Raw genomic sequence first — 26,744 nt, 5'->3', positions numbered from 1 at the left:
GTTTGTTGCCTGACTATGGGTCTGATGTGGGCGGAGCCAAGTTCTGTGCTCCAACCAGAAGTGACTCTTAGTTGTGTGTTTGTGTACCAGCGCTGTCAATCAAACCGATCACACCTCATCCACATCCATCCTGACAAAACCACAGGTTCAGAGGGAACTTTGTAAAAGCATGTTTTTAATTTTCCATAAATATTAAATGCCAGATGCTGAGGATTTCAAAATAAAAGCTGTTTGGTAACAATGAGTTGTCTGTGTTCAGGAGAGACGTTTTTTTAGGCTCCCTGAGAATAAAGATTAGAGTCAGAGGAAACCATTGACCTCCTTTAAAATCTGAACAAAACAAGAAAAATGATGAAGCTTTGTTGTCCTGTTAAATTTCCCTTTCTGTAAAACACAAATAGTTTTTTTCCAGTTTTGAAGAAGCACCATTTATTTCTCATCTTTGAGCAGAACATACAGAGATGATTTTTTTTTACTGAGCTGCTGAACATAACAGAAGAACCAGCGATGTTCCCTCCGTCTGCACCATCACACAGGGAGCACCAAGGTGTAGAGTTAAACTCTGAGCGTGTCTGAGTCAGCAGCAGGTCGGCAGTGTGACTCGTCATCAGAAGGCACGTACATACAAACAGGAAGTCAATGCACCGCAGGGAAACCTTCACCCCAAATAAAACAGCACATTCAGCACTTCAAACTAAAAGAAAGACAACATTTGTCTCCGCTGACAGACCGTCCTCCCAGCAGATACGTCGACTCGTCACAGCAGGTATGTCAGTGTCCCTGTTACCATGACAACAGGTCTGCAGACAGAACTCAAGAAGAACTTTAGCCAAAATAAAATCTGAAACGTGTCTCACACAAAATGAAAAAGAAAAGAGACGGGATCACATGAGATTAGTCCGTTTTCACGAGTCCGGTGCTGCTAATTTTCATCCTGGAAGTCCCAGAACAAGATATGTTTGGTGTTTTTGTTTTTTCAACATCCCCTCATCTCCATCAGTCCCAGGATAGACGGTCTCGTCCCGGAGATGCTGAGGTGACAGTTTGTCCCGGTCTCTGGATACGTCTGCATGCACACACTCACCTGGTTACCCGCCGCCACGTAGTCTCAGCTGTCCCGTCCCTGTTTCCTGGATACACAGCGGGTCCACAGTGCCGACCTTCACAGATGTGATGAACGAGTCTTCATCACATCTGCATCTCCACCCGGCTGGAATGATGCGCGAGCCTCCGTTACTTCAGACATCAGCGTGTTTCACAGTGTTGGGAGGTGTTATCAACTGTGGGACTCCAACGTGTGACGGCAGAGCAGTCTGTGCACGGAGAGGTAACCATGGAGAGGTAACCATGGAGCGGTAACCACGGAGAGGTAACCACAGACAGGTAACCATGGAGAGGTAACCACGGAGAGGGAACCACGGCGCTGCTCACAGCGGCCGCTCGGCCTACGACCGCTGCTGCAGCTCTGGGCCTGAACCAGGGGGGGATTGAGGGGAGCTGCTGTTCCTACTCTCTGTGGTCGATGAGACCTCCACCTGGGAGACCTCCTCCCGGGAGACGTCCTCCCTCCGCTCGTCCTCCTCAGCTTTCTTTTTCTCTGCCTTGGTCTTGAACCTCAGCCCATGGCCTGTTGAACACAAGAAATCATTCAGTTCTTAACTGAATTGTGAACTTTTAACATAACGTAGTTGGAGGCTTCAAATAATCCCACTGGGATTTTTTTACTTTCACTGGACTTTATAGAGTTTGTTATCTTTGTAAATTTTGATTGTTTTCAAATTTGTGTAAAATAAAAAGAAAGATCGAAGCAATTTCTTTAAATGATGAACTGATTGAGTGTGTAAAAGACTGACAGAAACCAAAGAGTTCACTCTGTTTATCAGTGAGTCCAAATAAAAAGACATCAAACTGTGACTCCTTCAACCAAATAACCAGAGTTTATGTGTGCAGAACTGTGTATGAAATTTAACACATTCATATCTTCACTGAATCATTTCAGCATGAAGCTCCGACATCAAACTCAACATTCCTGACGGAAAATAACTGCTCAAATATTATTTATGTAACGAATTAACTAATGCCCCCTTTTCCAACATGTTTCTTTAGTCCTGCATCATCCAGCCATTTCAGATCATTGTGCTTATGAGAAGAAATATTTTAAAGTGGCATTTCTCAGCCAACATTTCACCTAAAGTTTGTGCTACATTTGTAAATCTGTAAAACACAAAACTGATCAAATATACTGTCAAACTTCCTGATTTTAACTGAAACTCCACAATGAGGAACCTAAGAAGGTACGTTTTCAGTTTCTGTCGGTGAGCACTGATGCTACCAAACACACACACCAGCTAACTAACGTTACAGATACACACATGGAAGATATTATATTTAATAAATGTAAACTAACATTTAAACATGCAAACAAAATTCCCTGATATTCCAGAAAACTCAAAGAAAAAATGATCAAATTCCCCGACTGTCCCTCAGCACAGTGCTCAGCTGATGTGTGTGTGTGTGTGTGTGTGTGTGTGTGTGTGTGTGTGTGTGTGTGTGTGTGTGTGTGTGTGTGTGTGCGTGTACTGACTCGGACAGTCAGCCACCTCTCTGTAAGCCTTCTTCTTGCAGCAGCCTCGACACAGGTTGAACACACATTTGCTTCCCTGCAGAGTGAAATAAGTGGGCGGGGCATAATGAAACAAACAAACAAACAAACACACACACACACACACACACACACACACACACACACACACACACACACACACACACACACACACACACACACACATTACTCAATGTCATCATGTCTTCAGATGTCTATGAAACAAAATGAATCATTACAACTGGACGACAGGTGTCAGTCTGCAGTCACCATGGAAACACGCTGAACTGGCTGCTCACCTTTGGGTTTCCGCACTGCTCACACTTGATGTACTTGGCTACAGAGAGGAAGAGGAGGAGGGGGTGGAAGAACAGGAGGACGAGTAGGGGGAATAGCAATAAGAGGAAGAGGAGGGACAGTGTCAGTCTCAGGTTGGAGTGGTTCTGTGCTGTGAGCTCTCGGTGCCGCTCCACTCACGTTTGTGCTCCGGGCAGAAGTTCTTGTTCGGGTTTCTGGATCTCTTCTTCTGCTTGTTTTTGGAGAGCATGTCGGCGGCTCCGTCGGAGTCCTCCAGCGCCCTCTTCTGACACAGCGGCTTCTTCACCTCTGAGCCCTGGCCGTTACCGTTGGCGACCGTCTCCTTTGGCCTGTATCCAAAGACGATGGATTACTCTGCTGTACCGATGCATGAAACAGTGTAGAGATGGAGGTGGAGACTCACGCTGGTCTGACGTACGGCTGGCAGATCCAGTGGGGGAGGGGCAGACTGCTGTCCTCCTTTTCCTCCTTTCCTCTGGAGATCTCCTCCTGTGGACACACAGCTGATGGATCTGAGATCCTCAGAGGAGACCACAGCTCACTCTACCTGACTGCTGAGGGTCACATGACCAACGCAGGTACCCGAGCAAGCATCGGTGCCACCGAGCATCTCCAATGGTACTCATCAGAGAGAGAGGCGGGGCCTAAGGGTGTCCGTCCGTCCGTCCGTCCATCCATCCATCATCCATCCATCCATCCGTCCGTCCCTCCCTCCCTCCCTCCCTCCCCCCTCTCGATTTCCTCCTCCTCCCTGTGTGTTTGTACCTGACAGCGCAGCCTCAACTGTTTGCTGACGTCAGCGAGCCCCTGCAGGTTCTTCACCTTGGCCAGTTCCTCTCTGAGGTCCTGGTGGATCTGCAGCCTGAACACAGACACACGTCTCAGTCTATGAAGAAACATGTATGATCACCAGATACTGCTGCTGAGGCCCCATTTAAAAAAAAAATCTCTTTATGAAAAGTTATTTCTTCCATGAGGAGGTTTGTTTGTTTGTTTTGTCAGCAGGGTTACAGAAAAACTACTGATAATGTTCATGAAACTTAGTGAAAGGGTGCAGCGTGAGGGTCAGGGTTAGAACCTTTAGTTTAGATCAGATCTGAATGTCGGTGCTGATACACAAAATATTTTTAACATTCTGTGTGATATTTGGTTCATTAAATGTCATTCATGTTAAAATCCAGTAGATGGCAGTGAAGTTGACTCCGTATGAAAATCCGCCTTCTCAGGTACCAGTGATCCTCTGGATACACATGAACCTGTTCGGACTTTGTCCAGCAGCGGTTCTTATGGAGGACGGTGGATCACTGAGCAGAACCAGAACAACGGGAACATCACCACATTCATACACACAACATTCCCATTTTCATATATGTGGAGGTCCCAGCTGCAGAGTGGACTGGTGGTCCTGGTGGAGGACTGCGTGTACCGCGTGTACTGCCTGTACTGTGTGTACCGTGCGTGCCGCGTGTACCGAGTACTGGGAGTACTACAAACCCACTGCAGCTGTTCAACAGTCCTGGTCGTTCAGGATATATTACAATCATTTCTACTACTATTTTAAATTCAAGGAATAATCTGAAGTTCAGACAAATCTCAAGTTATTTTCTCATTTTTGAGATCTCCCACAGTCACAACACAACCACAAATAAATAAATTAGAAGCTGTGTTTAAGACGGGGCGTCACAAAACAACAAAAATGATCATCATGTGACCAAAGGAATGAACAATGACATCAGACGACTTCCACAAACTAGGTTTAAATCCTGTTACTGTTTTGTAGAGTTTTACCAGAGAAGTGGGTCTTGATTATTTGTCATATTTACCTCAATAATAAATCATATTTTCTGATCATTAACGTATGGAGCTTGTATTGTTTTCCATTGTTGGGTTTTTACTGCATCACAGCAGCCGTGTGACAAAGTTCGTGAGGTGAAGCGAGACGTACGTGTGGTGCCAGAGCTTGAAGAGATGTGCTCGAACGTAGGACAGCGTGCAGGGCGGGTGCTGCTTCACCACCTCCAGGTACTCCTCAGCCATCTCCCACACGGGGGGGCTGCAGCCCTCGAACAGAGCCGGGTTATGGAGGTTCCCCTCTGACAGCAACAGAACACACACACACACACACACACACACACACACACACACACACACACACACACACACACACACACACACACACACACACACACACAGGTCATCATCTGGTCACAGCAGCGTCCCAGTAATGAGTGAGAACTTGTGCAGTGTGAGTGGGCGTGGCTTCACGTTCCCAACCTGCACTCATGACTCCCTGCACGCCCGTTTCCTGAATGCAGCGCTCCACGTCGCTCAGGTGTTGGATGTTTCCGTTAGCAAACACTGGAATATTCACCGACTTCCTGCAGAAACATCACAGCAGTACATTAATATAAAGGTTTCCAGGTTGTCAAGCAGTCTGCGGTTTTAACATTAAAACAAACGCAGACAGAAGCGTTGAATCGGCGGTTGAACACGAGCAGATAAATGGTCTGTACTTGTATAGTTTTATCACCTTTCGGTCTCAAAGCTCTTTAACATGTTTTCCCATTCACGCACTAATGAGACAGATCACCATGCAAGGTGCTGCCATCAGGAGAACATTCACACACCGATGGTACACCACCAGGAGCAACTTAGGCTTCAGTGTCTTGCTCAAGGACACTTAGGCATGTGGACAGGAGGAGCTGGGGATCGAACCACCAACCTTCTGATTAGTGTACAACCCACTCTACCGACTGAACTACAGCCTCCCATAGATGTGGACGAACGTGTCTCACCGTACTGCCTTGATGTGCTCCCAGCTAGCGATGCCCGTCATGGCTCCTTTCTGGTCTTTGGTTCTGCCGTGCACCGTCAGCAGCTACAAACACACGGAAGACTTTTAACACCTTTTATAATGAACCTGCGTTCAAAGCCAAAACAAAGAACATCCAGGAACTAAAGGCAGATCAACACTTCGAATATTTCAGTTAATCAACCGTTGTTGGTGAAACAGGAAGCGCAGACGGTACCTGACATCCGGCCCTCTCCAGCATCTGGGCGTAGCGCACCGTCTTCTCCACCTCCGTGAACACGCGGATCTTACATGTGATCGGCACCGAGAGCTTCTCATTGGCTAACCTGACTAAACCAATCAGGAAGAACACCGCCGTTTACTGTGGTTGTGCTCGGAGGTTTCGTGCGGCGTCAACGCACACTTACCCATTTTCTCCAACAGCTCCCACTCGTCTTGAAGGAAAACTCCGTAGTGTCCTTAAAGACATTTAGACGTGTTAGTTCTCCGCCTCTCGTCCGTTACGCCCGCTGACAGCTGTCAGTGTTTGTGTGGTTTGTTGTGCGCACCTCTCTTAGCGATCATCTGCGGGCAGCCCAGGTTGAGGTCGATGGCGTCGCAGTAGTCCTGAGCCAGCAGGGCGGCCTGGAGGAACACCTCGGGGTCGTTGGCACAGAACTGACACGCACATAAAGAGAAGCGCTGATTTGCATGCGGCCGTCGTGTCATGTGACGTCTCTCTGACGGACATGGTGACGGCAGAAGAGAGTAAAGCCTGCTGCGGTCGGCGTGGAGCAGCTCACCTGCGTGATGAGCGGCCGGTCCTCCTCACACACCTCGTTGTACAGGTTATCTCTGCGGTAGTTGGCGTCGCGGACAAACACCTGAGCGTGCAGCATGGGGGTGTAGCAGAGCTGGGCGCCGTGGCGGCGGCTCAGCAGGCGCCAGGCCAGCTCGCTCTGGTCCACCATGGGCGCCACCACGAAGCGTGCTCCCTCCAGGGTCCTCCTCCAGAACTGAAAGCCCTGGAGCTTGGCCATCACAGAGGACTGCAGCGGACCAGGAAGCACAACAGTCTGTCAGAGACACCAGCAGAACTCCTGCTGAACCCACATGTGAAGAAGATCACCGAACCAATACACTACTGACAAACTGCTGTGGAACCAAAGGAATGACACAACCGAAACAAATCCTAAAAGACAGTGAAGTAGAAGCCAACGGAAGAAGGGCAGGCGCTCCACTTCCTGGTGCTGCAGGTTCACCGGTCCCCAGAGTTCTACCTCTCGCTGCCAAATGTTCTGAAACTTTGCTGATTCTTAAAATGTAGATCTGAGGTTGTGAAGTCAATAACCAATCATTTAAATGTGTGTGTGTGTGCTCCCCCCCTTTCACCACCCCGGTCGGGTCCCCGGGGCGGAACCACTTTCAGCAGACACTCTGACGGTCACTAATTTAATTACAAACTCATGGTGATTGTACTTCAGATGTTCAGACTTCGACGGCTGAAAAATAAATAACATTCACACCTACAACTGTTCACCTGAACTGTTCACCTGGAACTGTTCACCTGGAACTGTTCACCTGGAACTGTTCACCTGGAACTGTTCACCGGGAACTGTTCACCGGGAACTGTTCACCTGGAACTGTTCACCTGGAACTGTTCACCTGGAACTGTTCACCTGGAACTGTTCACCTGGAACTGTTCACCTGGAACTGTTCACCTGGAACTGTTCACCGGGAACTGTTCACCTGGAACTGTTCACCTAGAACTGTTCACCTGGAACTGTTCACCGGGAACTGTTCACCTACAACTGTTCACCTGGAACTGTTCACCTAGAACTGTTCACCTGGAACTGTTCACCTGGAACTGTTCACCTAGAACTGTTCACCTGGAACTGTTCACCTAGAACTGTTCACCTGGAACTGTTCACCTAGAACTGTTCACCTGGAACTGTTCACCTAGAACTGTTCACCTGGAACTGTTCACCGGGAACTGTTCACCTACAACTGTTCACCTAGAACTGTTCACCTGGAACTGTTCACCGGGAACTGTTCACCTAGAACTGTTCACCTGTCTGAAACGTCAGAGCCAACATCCTGTTTGTTTGTTGGCTTGTTTGTGGGGTTTAACGTGGGGTGTAGCTCCAAAGCTAACAGCAGCCAGCTGACCTGCAGCACATGATCCTCCGCAGCGGCAGAACCACACACACACCTGAACACACGCGCGATCACACCAACACCTCCAGTACAGCCTCACGAGCCGCCGCGGTGTCACACGAAACTCAAACTACTCTCACGTGTCTGCACCGTTTTCTGTTTTCACCTGTAATCCGGGGAAGTCTGCAGAGTTCTACCGGCGCCACACTTTCCAACGGAGTGTAACAGCGAAACAACGCCGGTGGGAAACTTTTTCCTGTCCTCTGCTTTTTTCTTTTCTTCTTTTTTTTTTTTTTTTTTCCCTCTTCTTCTTCTGCTGATTATTAGTGGTCGGTTTCCTTCTGATTCGGTGTGTTGTCGCCCCCTGTGTTCTGGAGTGAAACAGCAGAGGTGGAAATAGAAGACTAAACGACAGTAGGAACAGAACCACAGTCAGTTTATTTACAATTAAAGTTCAGAATATTAGCTATAGAGAAGCTGAAGGACTTGAAAACATTTCACACTCTGTCACTTACACACACACACACACACACACACACACACACACACACACACACACACACACACACACACACACACACACACACACACACACACACACACACACACACACACTGTCTATCTGTTCACCAGGGTTTCACTAAAATGTTGTTTTACGTTGATACAAAATAATCTATTTATGTAACCAATAATATTTTAAAAACAACCCTTTAATTTACAGTTATTGTGGTTAAATGTTAGATGATCCAAATAAAGACGTCATGGCTGATTCCAAAGCAGAGTGACACTATGAAGTCCCACTCACCATCCATCCCTGTAGGTATCATCCGTCGCCGTGGTTACGGACAGATGGCACCGCTTCACCCAGCTGTTGTGTTACATCCTGTGTTGTTCCTCCGATCAGTGACAGTGTGTGTAAATTAATGCATGTCAGTTAAAGTTTTTAGGTCTCCAGTCAGAAATGGATGTGAGGTCGTGACAGAAAACTTTCATGTGCATTAAAAAACAGCGTAATGAACATATAGTGAGTCTGTGTGTTTTCTTCTTTGTTTTAAAGGACTCGCTTTAAAAAGAAAAATGTGAGAGCCAATGTGACAGCAAAAACAAACACACAGTGTTAATTCACCACTGCGTTAACATTTAAATCAGCAGTAATGAATTTTATTTTTGGCGGTTATAAAATGTCTGCTATTCAGACATCGAGCAGCAGAGTACTATTGTTCATTTCAAGATGTGTTTGACCCATAATGAATCTATTATATCTGTTTTTGGAGAAAAATATCTGCTTCTGCAGCTGCTTGCATACCAGCCTCATGTGGGAGTGGACGATGCCATCATCTACCTGCTGCAACGAGCTCAGTCTCACCTGGATGGAACGGTGACTCTGTGAGAATCACTTTCTTTGATTTCTCCAGTGCATTCAACACCATCCAACCACTGCTGCTGAGTGAGAAGCTGCAGGTGGTGGAGGGGGTGGACACGTCCACCGTCTCCTGGATCAATGACTACCTGACAGGCAGACCACAGTTTGTCCGTCTGGGCAGTGTGCTGTCTGATACGGTGGTCAGTGGTACTGGAGCTCCACAGGGAACTGTTTTGTCTCCTTCCTGTTCACCTTCTACACCACTGACTTCCAGTACAACTCAGAGTCATGACATCTGCAGAAGTTCTCTGATGACTCTGCAGTGGTCGGTGTATAAGGGATGGACGGGAGGACGAGTACAGGGCAGTAGTGGAGGACTTTGTGGAGTGGGCGGGAAGAAATCACCTGCTCCTGAACGTGGCCAAGACCAGAGAGATGGTGGTCGACTTCAGGAGGAAGACGACGGCTCCACAACCGCTGAGAGTTCTGGGAGAGGAGGTGGACATGGTTGAGGAGTACAAGTACCTGGGTGTGTCCATCGACAACAGACTGAACTGGAAGACCAACATCAACGCTGTCTACAAGAAGGGGATGAGTCGACTCTTTTTCTTGAGGAAACTTCGATCCTTCAATGTGTGCAGCAAGATGTTGGAGATGTTCTACCAGTCTGTTGTGGCCAGTGAACTGTACTTCTTGTGGTCTGCTGGGGGAGCAGCATTGGAGCCGGTGACACCAACAGACTTAACAAACTGGTTAAGAAGGCCGGCTCCATCATCGGCTACAAACTGGACAGTCTGGAAAAGGTGGTGGAGAGGAGGACGCTGAACAAACTATTATCCATATTGGATAATCCTGACCACCCTCTCCACCATCTGCTGCAGGGACAGAGGAGGACGTTCTCCAAAAGATTCCTCCAGCTGCTGTCACAAGGACAGATACAGGAGATCATTCCTGATACAGGAGATCATTCCTGATACAGGAGATCATTCCTGATACAGGAGATCATTCCAGATACAGGAGATCATTCCAGATACAGGAGATCATTCCTGATACAGGAGATCATTCCTGATACAGGAGATTATTCCTGATACAGGAGATCATTCCTGATACAGGAGATCATTCCAGATACAGGAGATCATTCCAGATACAGGAGATCATTCCTGATACAGGAGATCATTCCTGATACAGGAGATTATTCCTGATACAGGAGATCATTCCTGATACAGGAGATCATTCCTGAGACAGGAGATCATTCCTGATACAGGAGATCATTCCTGATACAGGAGATCATTCCTGATACAGGAGATCATTCCTGAGACAGGAGATTATTCCTGATACAGGAGATCATTCCTGATACAGGAGATCATTCCTGATACAGGAGATCATTCCTGATACAGGAGATCATTCCTGCCGACCGCAATAAGTCTGTACAATAACTCACCTCTGGCAAAATCCATCACACAACAATAACACTGTTGACTGTGTTTCTTGGTTGTTTGTATATAATATATATAGATATATATACTGTATTGTATATACTGTATACAGTATACTGTGCATTTTATATTTTTAGTGCTATTTTATTGCTTTCTATTATTCTATTATTATCTTATTGCTTCTGTATGCTGCTGTAGCGAAAAAAAATTCTCCTCGGGGATTAATAAAGTAACTACCTAACCTAACCTAACCTAACCTAACCTAACCTAACCTAACCTAACCTAACCTAACCTAACCTAAATGCTCCGTGATGAAATAAAGCAAAAGGCAGCTTCTTTTATAGCTGAGTGAACCAAAACAACGAGCTGAAAGATGCTAAAGTGGAGGGACGCTTTAGAGTAAGCAACATCTTTTAAATTAAACTACACACAGACATTTGATCCATCGTTAATATAAAAAAGACGAGTGCAGCTTTAATCTACTGAACTCTACTATTACTAAAACTAATTATGATAAATACAGTTCATCAGCATTACATTTCTGTTTTTAGGATTATTAATTCTGACCAGTGGGCCTTTAAGGTCTGAAGGTTTAAAGTTATTATTATAAAGTAAAAAAAAAAAATCCAAGTCGCAAAACAAAAATAATTTTCTTTAATGCCATTTCACAGTTCAAACAACATGGATCACAAGTCAGAGGAAATCTTTCTGCTCGTCGTCTTTTCACCTTACGAGCATTAAGACGCGTCACCGTGGCGACGCTCCGCTCCAGACACACCGTCCTCCTCTACTTCACGTTTTCTCCGTGCAGCTCCTCCACTGAACTTTTTTGGGGGGAACAAACGCAACACTGTGAACACAACAACACCGAACAACAACAGTACACCACCGTCACACACACGTTGCTCCGTCACAGAACAGAACAACGATGTCATCGGATCCACGGAGAACCACAAGCGACCAGGAGAGCGGCGACAACCTCCAGCAGCACTCACACAACGCTCACAATGGACCACAGAGGGAGGACACTTCCTGCTGCCATGACGACCGTTTTAATAGAAATATGTTTGTATTCACACGACGAAGCTGCTCGGACTTTTGTTTCTCAACAGAAGAAGCTGCCGTGATTCTGTTTCTTTTATTATTGATAACAAATCCCTCAGAAACAGTTTCATCTGTGTGGCGCTCTTCTTTCTGCTTCAGATATAACACACCTTCCTGTTTTGAAAAAAACTAACACTCTATAGTTTCTTTTCACAAAAGTTACTCGAACAGCTGGAAATAGTTTCTTCAACATTTCCAGCTGTGGATTAATACACATCTGGTGTTTCTACGCAGCTGTAGTTTTGGCAGTAAGGCAGCTCTTTGGTGAGGAAATCATCCCTTTCAATGAAATCGGCACAATGAACTGATGCTTTGTTTAGGTTTGCTGAGTCAGCTTTTTTAACGAGGTGAGATGAACTGTTCCCCTTTTGGATTTGCTGAAGTGGTTGATTTAAAAAAAAAATTATTTCACTCCAGGATGAATTCAAAGCTTCTCTCTTATGTACTTTCAGTCTCCTTTGACATTGAAAATACAGAATATAGTTAAAATCTTAAATGTGTTTGCTGGTGTCAACATAAACAAACAGAAACCGTGTCCACACGGCAGCGCGGCGACGGGGTTCTTCTATCATCATCTACTCACCACGACATCGATTAATAACATACAGCGGACTGATCAAACCACAGAAGCACTGAATCATGGGAGAAGCCCGACGTCCTCCGCGTCTCCTCACAGGCGCGTCTCAGCACCGCCGGTCGTCTCACCGTTCTGCTGCGGCTCCTTTAAGAACCGCTCCACTTCCTGTGAGTCCACCATCGGCCTGACCTCGTCTCCTTCCTCTTTGTGTCTCTCCTCCTCCCTCGCTCCCTTCTCCTCTTCATTGGCAGGTTTCCGTCCCGCAGGTTTCCGTCCCGCCTCCGTCTTGGCGTCCTGCATCACCGCGACGCTCTCCAACCTGTCCGCTGACACCGACGGCTTCGTTTTGATGCACAGGAAGTTGCAGGTAGCCAGAATCACAGCCGAGACGACGACCTCACTTCCTGCCAGCAGGAAGACGTACATGTAGTTCTTCGTGGCGTCGAGCAGCCGACCTGAGACAGAGGACAGACAAACATGGACACCGATGACGTCATCCCACCTCTTCAGCCTGGCTTTTAATGGCTTTTAGACTTATTTGAATTTTATTGTATTTACCTTTAAAAGTTTCCTTTTATCTATTTTCTTTTCTGTCTTTATTTCCTTCACACTTTCATACCTTTTATCATCCGTTTAGTTACTTTTACAGACTTTTAATTCCTCTCGTTTTATCTAACCTTCAGTTTAGTTGTAACTTTTATCTTTTTAACTCATTTTCCTCATTTTTATTCTTGTTTTTAGTTTCTCACTCTATTTCACCACTCTTACTGTCATTTCAACTCCTAATTTATCTTCTACATTTCTTTTGCCTTGGTCTCAAAGTGTTTTTTAAATGGTCTTATTTTCCTTTTTAATTTGTTCTCAAATCGATTTTATTCTTCTGGTCTACAACTCTCCGTCTTATTATTGACCTGTCAATCATCTGTGAAGCACTTTGAACTGCACCAGAATGTACGAAATTATTTTTATTATTTCAGACGGATTAAAAGGATGATGTGTTTTTATGTAGAGAAAACAGGAAGTACAGGAGTGGAGGGTTGTAACTTATCAAAGCACTGATTTTCTTCCAAGATGTCATTAGTGTTAAAGTAAAACCTCACAAAGAACAGTATTCAAATTTCACACATGATCCTGTTCACCACGCAGCCGCAGAGTCCAGTCTTCCTTTAATAATAAACACAGTTCGTGCAATGCTACAGATGAGAGAATAAACCTCCTGTAGGTAAAAGCAGGTTTTAAAGTGCATGGAAACGAGCGCTGTCAGCAACTTTTCGTACATTCTGGTGCAGTTCAAAGTGCTTCACAGATGATTGACAGGTCAATAATAAGACGGAGAGTTGTAGACCAGAAGAATAATCTATATGACGTAGGACTAAAGTCAAACGGTAGCAGTGATCCTCGTGTCCTTCAGACTGCTTTGTGTTCAACAACGTAAAGATTTAAAAACCAGACAGACCTCCGGCCAGCAGAATAACCTGAGAGCTCTGGACGGAGCTGGAGCTCACTCACCTGCACCAGGTGGTCCCACCAGCACAGCGACGGCCTCCATGAGCAGAACCAGGCCGATGGCACTGGAGAACTTCTCGGTACCAACTATCGCCATGAGAACCTCGAACTGCAGCGCTCCCACCATGCCGTAGGAGATGCCGAAGAAGATGCAGAAGATCACCAGAGCTGTGTAGTCCTTGGCCTGGAAGTAACGGTGAACGTTGTGAATCTGCTCCGATGTCACAGCAGTGAGCTCAAACGAGAAGCGCTGTCTCACCTGTGAGCCGATCAGGTCGGTGGTTCCGTTGAAGATCATAGCGAAGCTGAAGAGGTAGACGCAGCGAGGCCGGACCCACTTCAGCCCGGCGATCACGCCGCACGTGGGCCGAGCGAAGATGTCGATGAAGCCCAGGATGGTAAGCAGCAGAGCGGACTTGGTGTCCTCGTTGCCCAGCTCCTTCGCGTAGCTCACGATGAACACGGGAGGCACGAAGAGGCCCAGCACCATGATGGACGCCGCCACCGTGTAGATGAGGAAGCCGCGGTCTCTGAACACGGAGAAGTCCAGCAGTTTGGATTTGGGCCGGCTCGTCTCCCCCTTCTTCTTCTTCTCCTCCTCCGCTGCCCCGGCGTTGTCCTGACCCGGGTCCTTCAAGGCTTTAGGGGGGACCAGGGGCCTCATGAGGGCGCCGCACACACAGCAGTTGAGCAGGATGCCACCCAGGATGAGGAAGCCCCCCCTCCATCCATACTGGTACTGAAGAACCTGACCCAGCGGGGAGAGGCAGCACAGAGCCACCGGACTTCCTGCTGCTGAGAGCCCGTTGGCCAGAGGACGCTTCTCACTGAAGTAACGGTTCAACATGATCAGAGATGGTTGGAAGTTCAGGGCCAGTCCCAGACCTGCAGCGGAGCAGACCAACGCTCCGAGTTATGGATATAATCTGTGCTGACGACAAAAAGTGAATTATTCAATCATGGTTTGATAATGAAACGGTGAGTCGGACCTGTGATGACTCCCGTGGAGAGGTAGATGTGGATGATGCTGGTGGAGAAGGAGGCCAGGATCATTCCCAGAGAGGCGAAGAGGCCGCCCACCAGCATCACCGGACGACAGCCGAAGCGGTTCACCAGCACACTGCTCAGAGGACCTGGACAGACAGTCACCTGATCAGACAGTCACCTGATCAGACAGTCACCTGGACAGAGAGTCACCTGATCAGAGAGTCACCTGATCAGAGTCACCTGGTCAGAGAGTCACCTGGTCAGAGAGTCACCTGATCAGACAGTCACCTGGACAGAGAGTCACCTGATCAGAGAGTCACCTGGACAGACAGTCACCTGATCAGACAGTCACCTGATCAGACAGTCACCTGGACAGAGAGTCACCTGGTCAGAGAGTCACCTGATCAGAGAGTCACCTGGTCAGACAGTCACCTGGTCAGACAGTCACCTGATCAGACAGTCACCTGGTCAGACAGTCACCTGGACAGACAGTCACCTGGTCAGACAGTCACCTGGTCAGAGAGTCACCTGGTCAGAGAGTCACCTGATCAGACAGTCACCTGGTCAGACAGTCACCTGGTCAGACAGTCACCTGGTCAGAGAGTCACCTGGTCAGAGAGTCACCTGATCAGACAGTCACCTGGTCAGACAGTCACCTGGTCAGACAGTCACCTGGTCAGACAGTCACCTGGTCAGAGAGTCACCTGATCAGAGAGTCACCTGATCAGACAGTCACCTGGTCAGACAGTCACCTGGTCAGAGAGTCACCTGGTCAGATCAGACAGTCACCTGGTCAGACAGTCACCTGATCAGACAGTCACCTGGTCAGACAGTCACCTGATCAGACAGTCACCTGATCAGACAGTCACCTGGTCAGACAGTCACCTGGTCAGAGAGTCACCTGGTCAGAGAGTCACCTGATCAGACAGTCACCTGGTCAGACAGTCAGAGAGAGTCACCTGGTCAGAGAGTCACCTGGTCAGACAGTCACCTGGTCAGACAGTCACCTGGTCAGAGAGTCACCTGGTCAGAGAGTCACCTGATCAGACAGTCACCTGGTCAGACAGTCACCTGGTCAGAGAGTCACCTGGTCAGAGAGTCACCTGATCAGACAGTCACCTGGTCAGACAGTCACCTGATCAGACAGTCACCTGATCAGACAGTCACCTGGTCAGAGAGTCACCTGGTCAGACAGTCACCTGATCAGACAGTCACCTGATCAGACAGTCACCTGGTCAGAGAGTCACCTGGTCAGAGAGTCACCTGATCAGACAGTCACCCGGACAGACAGTCACCTGGTCAGACAGTCACCTGGACAGACAGTCACCTGGACAGGCGGTGTGTGTCTCCAGACATAAGTCTAAAGTATGTCATATCTTGTTGGTTGTATGTACTGGATTCGATCCTTCAATGTGTGCAGCGAGATGTTGGAGATGTTCTACCAGTCTGTTGTGGCCAGTGAACTGTACTTCTTGTGGTCTGCTGGGGGAGCAGCATTGGAGCCGGAGACACCAACAGACTTAACAAACTGGTTAAGAAGGCCGGCTCCATCATCGGCTACAAACTGGACAGTCTGGAAAAGGTGGTGGAGAGGAGAACGCTGAACAAACTATTATCCATATTGGATAATCCTGACCACCCTCTCCACCTGCTGCAGGGACAGAGGAGGACGTTCTCTAAAAGATTCCTCCTGCTGCTGTCACAAGGACAGATACAGGAGATCATTCCTGATACAGGAGATCATTCCTGATACAGGAGATCATTCCAGATACAGGAGATCATTCCTGATACAGGAGATCATTCCAGATACAGGAGATCATTCCTGATACAGGAGATCATTCCAGATACAGGAGATCATTCCAGATACAGGAGATCATTCCTGATACAGGAGATCATTCCTGATACAGATACAGGAGATCATTCCAGATACAGGAGATCATTCCAGATACAGGAGATCATTCCTGATACAGGATACAGGAGATCATTCCTGATACAGGAGATCATTCCAGATACAGGAGATCATTCCAGATACAGGAGATCATTCCAGATACAGGAGATCATTCCAGATACAGGAGATCATTCCAGATACAGGAGATCATTCCAGATACAGGAGATCATTCCAGATACAGGAGATCATTCCAGATACAGGAGATCATTCCAGATACAGGAGATCATTCCAGATACAGGAGATCATTCCAGATACAGGAGATCATTCCTGATACAGGAGATCATTCCTGATACAGGAGATCATTCCAGATACAGGAGATCATTCCTGATACAGGAGATCATTCCAGATACAGGAGATCATTCCAGATACAGGAGATCATTCCAGATACAGGAGATCATTCCTGATACAGGAGATCATTCCAGATACAGGAGATCATTCCAGATACAGGAGATCATTCCTGATACAGGAGATCATTCCTGATACAGGGAGATCATTCCTGATACAGGAGATCATTCCAGATACAGGAGATCATTCCTGATACAGGAGATCATTCCAGATACAGGAGATCATTACTGATACAGGAGATCATTCCAGATACAGGAGATCATTCCAGATACAGGAGATCATTCCTGATACAGGAGATCATTCCAGATACAGGAGATCATTCTAGATACAGGAGATCATTCCTGATACAGGAGATCATTCCAGATACAGGAGATCATTCCTGATACAGGAGATCATTCCTGAGACAGGAGATCATTCCAGATACAGGAGATCATTCCAGATACAGGAGATCATTCTAGATACAGGAGATCATTCCAGATACAGGAGATCATTCCTGATACGGGAGATCATTCCAGATACGGGAGATCATTCCAGATACAGGAGATCATTCCAGATACAGGAGATCATTCCAGATACAGGAGATCATTCCAGATACAGGAGATCATTCCTGATACAGGAGATCATTCCAGATACAGGAGATCATTCCTGATACAGGAGATCATTCTAGATACAGGAGATCATTCCTGCCCACTGCAATAAGACTGTACAATTACTCACCTCTGGCAAAATCCATCACAGTAAAATAACACTGTTGACTGTGTTTCTTGGTTGTTTGTATATAATATATATAGATATATACTGTACTGTATATACTGTGCATTTTATATTTATATTTAATATTTTTTTACTGCTATTTTACTATTTTATTGCTTTTCTATTATTCTATTATTATCTTATTGCTTCCTGTATGCTGCTGTAGCGAAAAAAAATTCCCCTCTGGGATTAATAAATTAACTACCTAACCTAACCTAACCTACTGGACCAGACACTGTTGCTCGGCAACAGGGGGAGATTTCAGGCCAGGAAGCACTCCAATAAATAACCTTCTGTAAAACCACAAACCACAGCAAGTCTCCAAGTGTGTGTGTGTGTGTGTGTGTGTGTGTGTTCGTGTGTGTGTGTGTGTGTGTGTGTTCGTGTGTGTGTGTGTGTTCGTGTGTGTGTGTTCGTGTGTGTGTTCGTGTGTGTGTTCGTGTGTGTGTGTGTGTTCGTGTGTGTGTTCGTGTGTGTGTGTGTTCGTGTGTGTGTGTGTTCATGTGTGTGTGTGTTCGTGTGTGTGTGTGTGTGTGTTCGTGTGTGTGTGTGTGTGTGTGTGTGTGTGTGTGTGTGTGTTCGTGTGTGTGTGTGTTCGTGTGTGTGTGTGTGTGTGTTCGTGTGTGTGTGTGTGTGTGTGTGTTCGTGTGTGTGTGTGTGTGTGTGTGTGTGTGTTCGTGTGTGTGTGTGTGTGTGTGTGTGTGTGTGTGTGTGTGTGTGTGTGTGTGTGTGTGTGTGTTCGTGTGTGTTCGTGTGTGTGTGTGTGTGTGTGTGTGTTCGTGTGTGTGTGTGTGTTCGTGTGTGTGTGTGTGTGTGTGTGTGTGTGTGTGTGTGTGTGTGTGTGTTCGTGTGTGTGTGTGTGTGTGTGTGTGTGTGTGTGTGTTCGTGTGTGTGTGTGTGTGTGTGTGTGTGTGTGTGTGTGTGTGTGTGTGTGTGTGTGTTCGTGTGTGTGTGTGTGTTCGTGTGTGTGTGTGTGTGTGTGTGTGTGTGTGTGTTCGTGTGTGTGTGTGTGTGTGTGTGTGTGTGTGTGTGTGTGTGTGTGTGTGTGTGTGTGTGTGTGTGTGTGTGTGTGTGTGTGTGTGTGTGTGTGTGTGTGTGTGTGTGTGTGTGTGTGTGTGTGTGTGTGTGTGTGTGTGTGTGTGTGTGTGTGTGTGTGTGTGTGTGTGTGTGTGTGTGTGTGTGTGTGTGTGTACCTGTGCCGTACAGCATGGCCAGCAGTATCGAGGAGATCCAGGCGGTGTCGCTGTACCCGACTCCGAACTCCCTGATGAGCTCTTTGAAGAAGACGCTGATCGCTTTGGGGAACGCGTAGGAGAAACCTGTGATGACGAAGCATCCGGAAAGCACCGCCCACCCCCACCCGCCGTCTGGAGCCTTCACCCCCGTCTCTCCCTCGTCCACCACCGCGCCTCCCATGGTGCCTCCGGGCTGTTTGAGCGCAGGCGACAGAGGAGCTGGGAAAAGTAATTAATAGAAATAAGATGGCAGCTGGACGGAGTTTCTGTCACACATCAACAATCTCCCTGACGAATGACAGAAACATCTCAGATGGAAAGAAACCGAGAATATTTTTCACTGAAACAAACAAACTGTCCTCCCGCTTCTCTGCTCACCTTCACACAGACTCGGGAGTTACGATCGAAACGTGGTAACCATGGTGACGGACGTTCGTCTTGGACTGAACCCGTTTGCTCTGCTGTAAAATGATGAAGACTTTTTTTTATTCAGAAATTATTTTTGGCTGGTTTGCCTTACAAATATTAGTGACAACAGCTGTATTTACAGCTGGATCACAAGACTTAGAAGATCAAAGACTTCAGGGTGTGACATCATCACCTGAACACTCAGTGATCTGATTGGTCGACATCGTGTGGACCGTCTGCTGTAGAAACTGATCCGTTGTCTTACATCAGTGTTCACATCTGTCAGGTCAGTGATCCTGAACCTACACGGCTCAAACAGCGGACGGCATCCTGTTCCCCACACCAACCTCCACTGAACACGCTGCAGTCCAGGCCTCATAGCATCATCAAATATGATGATTTTACTCATGTTTATTCTAATTAAATAATACCTTTGGTCTCTGAAAATGAGTGGAGCGTGAAAAAAAAGGACATGAACCGGCGAGTCACTGTTTCCTTACGTTTCAGGTGTGAATGCTCAGTCAACACAGAAAAGCTGCATCGCTGCCTTTAGACGCATGGACTCATTCTTCAACTGATTTTTCATTCAACTACCAAAAAACAAAACTTAAAAGTAACTAATTAACTACTAGCTGGTAAACTGTGAGCAGCTGTTGATCCCGTTCTGGTTTGTGTTCTCAGACCAACACGAACCAGAACAACCAGTGGGACTCAGACAGACTTTTACTGCACCGTCATACATTAATACCTCAGACGTAGACGTCCCCACAGGTTCATGTCCTGTTAGTCCAAATCATGCAGCAGGTGCTTTTAGTACTTTCTGCATCCTGAAGATCCAGGAGACACTTCTTTCTTCAGAGGACTAAATCACAGCAGTAAAGACACTCAGTGGCTGTTTGAACACGTAGGAAATGGCTCCATGAGCTGATTTACAACCTCCTGAAGAAGCTGCAGGGACGCCTTGTGATGCAGGCGAGGTTCAGGACAAACAGACGACAATCCCGTGTCTCCGGGTAGCGTGATGATTTCAGGCCTCACGATGACGTGACCGGGCTAACAGAAAAAAGACTGGACGACCACAATCTGCGTGTTAGTCACTCCTCAATCATTACACAGCGTTCGTCATATTCATTGTGGGGAGTATTGTTTGTAAAGTGATATCTGCTTCCATAGAAAAAAGGTCTGGAAGTTCAAATCAAACTGCTTCATCCTGCTCTCTGGTTTCGTTCAAAGCAGATAGGAGTGACAAATGTCAGGGACACTGATGGGACCATGAACAAAACTGGGGCATGAACCTTTAGACTTTAAGTGTTCAGTTGTAGATGCGACACATTCAAAAACAGCAGGAAGTATTCACAACGTTTTAAATCATTTACAGCGTTTAATAGCTGCTGTTCCTCTTCAAGTTCTTCTGTTACCAAGGAAGTTCATGTCCTATAAATAATATATACTGAACATGTTGAATGTTACGTAACTGTAACTGTGACCTTCACAGGTCTTTGGTTGTTTTAAGGATAAACAGAAATACGTATCAGGGGGAGTGTCAAGAATTATTTATGTTGGGACTTGAAGTTGCATTAATAATTATTTTCATAGAGTCTGTATTTTTATTTATAAAACAGAGCTACATGACGGTGAATATTTATCCTGCATTTGTCAGACACATATCTCCATATTAAATCATTGATCACATTGTTCTGTTGTTTCTGGGTGTATACATTAGTAACTATATAGCTGACATATTTACAACGAGGGCATGAAGTGACGATATGTCAGGATTGTGTTTCCAGTTTGCTCTGCTGCCCCCTCCTGGTAACACCAACAACTACATGAAGAGCTATGTAGTGGAATTTTTAAGTGGTGTAAGGAAAACTAGCCATCCATTATTTATATCCTGATCAGGGTCACGGCCACCCAGTTCACTGAGGGCGAAGGCATCACAGGGCCACATGGAGACAGACGGAAACAAAGACCATTCACGCTCTCATTCACACCTCAGGGACATTTGGAGAACCACCAATTAACCTGAGGTGCATGTTTTTGGATGGTGGGAGGAAGAAACAAAACTATACTGTAAATCGGTTTCATGTGATCCATACGCTAGTTTGTAGCTAGAAAATGTGTAAAAAATACGAGTCTGTTTAAAGAAGAATACAAGTATTTAAGCAGAAACAAATCTCATCAAAATTGCTATTAATTTAAGAAAGTACAATTCATAACTAGGATCACATGTCTAACAGCCTGGTTTTCTTCTCACCAGCGGGCCACGATCACGTTAAATGTTTCAACCTTTAAAAAAAATAAATCGTTATTTATTTATTTGTTTACTTTGAGAGCCTTTACATTATCCCTAAAACACATTTAATTTCAGAATAAGAGAGAAAATCTTGACCTGCTGGAGGTTAAAGTCACGTCATCCCCATCACGGGTTTTTATAACCACTCTGCGTGGACGCAGCTGCACAGTTGTGTCACTGTGTCACGACACGCTGGCGTCAGAAACGTGCATCAGAGATGAGAATCACGCGACATGACTATACCAAGGTCCCAGATCTAAAAATATGAATATGAATATTCATATGTCCCAGCAGACGGCACTAGAGGAGAAGTGAATGTCTGCGGCTCAGAGATGCTCTCGAGCGTCTTACCGGGAGATGCTGCCGAGATGCTGCGGACCCTCCTCGTGCCTCCTGCCTCCTGCCTCAGCATCGGAGTGCGTATCTCCCTGCACGTCTGACTGCAGACCATCGGCAGGGCAGGGGGAGGCGGCCCTCACTCCGCTGGGTCCTAGAGCCTCCAAATCACTGGCCTCAGTGACTGATGACACATGCGCGCGCACACACACACACACACACACACACACACACACACACACACACACACACACACACACACACACACACACACACACACACATTTTGTGTTACTTTTAACACACCTACTATGTTAAAAGTTTAAGAGTTCAGTTTAAATAAACGGACACCCAATTGTAGAATTTTTTTATTGTAAATTAATCTCAACAATTGTGGTCGTCATTCACAATGATCATCAATCATTAATAAAATTGTAATTCATATGCTTTTTAAAACTTCTAAAACACATCTATTAACACGGGCAGTGCAATTTCAAATCTTTTGCATCTTAACTCTACACAATTAATATAACCACTTATAAACCTTTTCTTTCCACAAGGTTGCTGACAGCAACTCTTACAAGTAGCATCCTGGTTTTTGTGCATATGGTGACAGATTCTTCAACAGTCTGTTTATCTGAAGCAGTGCAGACAAGCACAACAAATAAAAACCGACATACAGTGCATCCGGAAAGTATTCACAGCGCTTCACTTTTTACACATTTTGTTATGTTACAGCTTTATTCTGTTGGACTCGGGCTCCTGTTAGTACAAAGCCAACATGTGTTAGCCTCCAGTCCTGCGTGTTCTTTAATGAGGCAATAGGAGAAGATGTCAGGCTTCAAGATATTTATTTAACAGTAGCAGAATAACCAGTTTACAGAGCTCTGGGTCCAGACTATGTTTCCCTGACCGCAACAGAGTATGTGTCAGTTCACGAAGTCTGACCTCCTGACTCTCCCTGGCCCAGTCTTCTTATAGTACAGAAGACCAAAAAATCATGTATGGTGATGTGTCCTTTGTTGATTGGTCGAGGTGGGGGTCTTGCCTTGTGGGGACGTGTTTGTTCAGGTCAGTAACTTATTCCTGTTTTATGACTTGGAAGAGATAAGAAAGACAAAAGATCAAACTAGTGGTCGTGCCATCAACCGTTATCACCCGGTAACGGCCTGTGGCCTTGTTATTATGCGCATCAGCATGCTGACCCCATGCTGACCCCAACAGGATCGCTGACCTCAGCAGAAACAGCCTGTTGCATAGCCTGAGGATTAATAGTTGATTAATACGAGATTGCATATAAGAAATATAATATGGAATACATATATTGTATTGTTGTAAACATAGCCTAGCACAGAATCGCACAATTCCAAAATGGATTAAATTCATTTTTTTCCTCAAAATTCTACACACAATATCCCATAATGACAAAGTGAAAATAGTTTGTTTCAAATTTTTGCAAATCTATTAAAAATAAAGAACGAAAATATAACGTGTACATAAGTATTCACAGCCTTTGCTCAATACTTTGTTGAAGCACCTTTGGCAGAAATTACAGCCTCAAGTCTTTTGGAGTATGATGCTCTAAGCTTGGCTCCTATTCTTGGGCAGTTTCTCCCGTTCTTCTTTGCAGGACCTCTCAAGCTCCATCAGGTTGGATGGGGAGCGTCGGTGCACAGCCATTTTCAGATCTCTCCAGAGATGTTCAATCAGGTTCAAGTCTGAGCTCTGCCTGGGCCTCTCAAAGACATTCACAGAGTTGTCCCGAAGACATTCCTTTGTTATCTTGGCTGTGTGCTTCGGGTCGTTGTCCTGTTGGAAGATAACCTTTGCCCCAGTCTGAGGTCCAGAGCGCTCTGGAGAAGGTTTTCATCAAGGATGTCTCTGTACATTGCTGCATTCATCTTTCCCTCCATCCTGACTAGTTTCCCAGTTCCTGCCGCTGAAAAACATCCCCACAGCATGATGCTGCCACCACCATGCTTCACCGTAGAGATGGTATTGGCCAGGTGACGAGCGCTGCCTGGTTTCCTCCAAACATGACGTTTGGCATTCAGGCCAAAGAGTTCAATCTTTGTTTCATCAGACCAGAGAATTTAGTTTCTCCTGGTCTGACAGTCCTTCAGGTGCCTTTTGGTAAACTCCAGGTGGGCTGTCATGAGCCTTTTACTGAGGAGTGGCTTCCGTCTGGCCACTCTACCATACAGACCTGCTTGGTGGAGTGCTGCAGAGATGGTTGTCCTTCTGGAAGGTTCTCCTCTCTTCACAGAGCAACGTTGGAGCTCTGTCAGAGTGACCATCGGGTTCTTGGTCACCTCCCTGACTAAGGCCCTTCTCCCCCGATCGCTCAGTTTGGCCGGGCGGCCAACTCTAGGAAGAGTCCTGGTGGTTCAAACTTCTTCCATTTACAGATGATGGAGGCCACTGTGCTCATTGGGACCTTCAATGCTGCAGAAGTTTTTCTGTACCCTTCCCCAGATCTGAGCCTCCATACAATCCTGTCTCGGAGGTCTACAGACAATTCTTTGGACTTCATGTCTTGGTTTGTGCTCTGACATGCACTGAACTGTGGGACCTTATATAGACGGTGTGTGTCTTTCCAAATCATGTCCAATCAACTGAATTTACCACCGGTGGACTGCAATCAACTTGTAGAAACATCTCAAGGATGATCAGTGGAAACAGGATGCACCTGAGCTCAATTTGGAGTGTAATGGCAAAGGCTGTGAATATTTATGTACATGTGATTTTTTTTTCATTTTTGATTTTTAATAGATTTGCAAAAAATTCAAAAAAATGTATTTCACGTTGTCATTATGGGATATTGTTTGTAGAATTTTGAGGGAAAAATGAATTTAATCCATTTTGGAATAAGGCTGTAATATAACAAAATGTGGAAAAAGTGAAGCGCTGTGAATACTTTCTGGATGCACTGTATCTTCAGTTATTTGAAAAATTACATAAAACATGTTTTGCAGAGTCTCAGTCAATGTTTTTATTTTGCAGATTTATCAGACAAATATCACTTCAGTCTGCATAAATCTGGACCGTGTGTGAAACGCTTAAAACGAGGGCTTTTATCCTGAAAGAAGGACCCAGTAATCTCTAACCTAAAGTGTAATTTTTATCTGTCACTTATTCGGTGACACACATTTGCTGTATAGCTCTGGCTATAAAAATACTGTCTTTATGTCATTTATTTGTACTTTATTAGTACGCAGCTGTTTGACTTCAGCTCCGTGGGAAAGCAGCCTCTCCTCTGGCCGCTGTCTGTGCATCATGTTGGGCCCCGTCGTTGTAGAAAAGCATATAAAATGCTATATAAAATATACCGTTGATAAATCCGGATGGCCCTGTGTGTGGGGAGAGACTGATTAATAGTAATAATAATAACCTTCTCGAATTTTACTATGAACTATTTAAATTTGAAAGCGCTGCGCAGAAATAGAAACCCTTACTCAAAAAACCCTCACATAAAAGATTTAATTGAACTCAAATTTGGAGGAATAAAAGCACGTGGGGCATGTGCTCAAACTTTATTTAGACACGGCCTTTGACGTAAACAAAATATCACGTGTCAATATCAGCGCTTCTCATTGGCTGTTACCTTCGCCCAGTATACTGTACCTCCGTTATCTCAGTAAGTTTGCCTGTGTGAAAACACAAAAATATAGACTATATTCACAATTAAGAGCAAATTTGGATGTATGTCAACATTATATAGGTCCAAATTGACTGAAATATTTTATTTGGTGAAAATTATAATGCCAGTAAGATTGTGAAAAAGTCTAATAACTGCACATTTCATTCCCTTTATTTTCATAGTCCAGTTAATAGTTAATATCCAATTTAGCTTGAATCAGTAGTAATAACTGAGACTTGGTCTGTTGTTCAATTCTGAAAAAAAACAACACAAATTGTGTTAAATTGTCCAACACATGAAGTGTGTTATTATTTGAAACATCTGTTCACTGGTGGTAAGTGACGCTCCATCGGGTGGTACAACCGACCCCTTTCAGTCTTCTGGATGGTCTTGTGATATGAAGTCGGTATGTAAAGTCTACCACTCAAACCAAACAAGGGAGCACAGATATCACATTCATAAATTGGTGCTGAGGTGGGACGGCTCCGTTTGAAATATTGGGACTCTGCCTGCATCACCTGAATGACGGGAGTAAAAACTTCTCAGGTCGGTCACATTCAAGTTTGAAATACCTTTTTGTGTTTGAACAACAGAGAAATAACTGCAGGTCTACTATCAGTCTGTCAAAGTCTCGATTCTGGAAAGCTCTTCTGCTGGAATATTCTGTTGTTTGCCATAAATCTGTTATTATAGACATTTAATATCTTTTCTCCTCAGGAGGTGTTATTATTGTTCATTATATGAGAAGTTGGACTGGGATACTGTTTGGGAGGCTGTCGCAGTTTTCTTTAAAGTTTACAGAAACTATTAATAACGTCTGTCTTTATGCAGTAAAATATAAGATTCACCATTTCTCAATCAGCTAATCTGGTCCTGTTTCCCTCTCAAAGTACAGCTGAAATTAAATCTACATTCTTATGGAAACACAAATTTCCAATATTCA

At 45.5% G+C, this 26,744-nt stretch overlaps 2 protein-coding genes across 3 annotated transcripts; both read right to left on the bottom strand.

The window, feature by feature from the left end:
* Nucleotides 1–161: 161 nt before the first annotated feature.
* Nucleotides 162–8,151, bottom strand: dus1l (dihydrouridine synthase 1-like (S. cerevisiae)). 2 transcript variants are annotated; one of them, XM_069721577.1, is made up of 14 exons: nt 8,035–8,151; nt 6,515–6,787; nt 6,281–6,389; nt 6,140–6,190; nt 5,950–6,062; nt 5,716–5,798; nt 5,195–5,298; nt 4,866–5,013; nt 3,686–3,782; nt 3,324–3,409; nt 3,080–3,249; nt 2,902–2,939; nt 2,585–2,660; nt 162–1,627 (listed from the first exon to the last, which is right to left on the bottom strand). In XM_069721577.1, the coding sequence occupies exons 2-14, from the start codon at nt 6,749–6,751 to the stop codon at nt 1,446–1,448; spliced, it is 1,494 nt and encodes a 497-aa protein (XP_069577678.1). In that variant the 5' UTR covers nt 6,752–6,787; nt 8,035–8,151; the 3' UTR covers nt 162–1,445. The 2 variants fall into 2 exon arrangements, with proteins under 2 accessions (XP_069577678.1, XP_069577677.1); XM_069721576.1 differs by having other exon boundaries at nt 6,515–6,760.
* A 4,021-nt stretch (nt 8,152–12,172) lies between these two features.
* slc16a3a (solute carrier family 16 member 3a) lies at nt 12,173–22,254 on the bottom strand. Its single transcript, XM_069721575.1, has 6 exons — nt 22,178–22,254; nt 19,081–20,598; nt 14,844–14,987; nt 14,114–14,739; nt 13,858–14,038; nt 12,173–12,803 (listed from the first exon to the last, which is right to left on the bottom strand). The coding sequence occupies exons 2-6, from the start codon at nt 19,301–19,303 to the stop codon at nt 12,442–12,444; spliced, it is 1,536 nt and encodes a 511-aa protein (XP_069577676.1). The 5' UTR covers nt 19,304–20,598; nt 22,178–22,254; the 3' UTR covers nt 12,173–12,441.
* Nucleotides 22,255–26,744: the final 4,490 nt, after the last annotated feature.

Source organism: Brachyistius frenatus, unplaced genomic scaffold, assembly GCF_029030835.1.
Source record: "Brachyistius frenatus isolate BFR_SWC_R1_liver_20210118 unplaced genomic scaffold, ASM2903083v1 Contig_268, whole genome shotgun sequence".
Lineage (NCBI taxonomy): Eukaryota > Metazoa > Chordata > Actinopteri > Embiotocidae > Brachyistius > Brachyistius frenatus.
The sequence above is the reverse complement of the archived record's forward strand: the minus strand, read 5'-3'. Positions and strand labels throughout refer to the sequence as shown.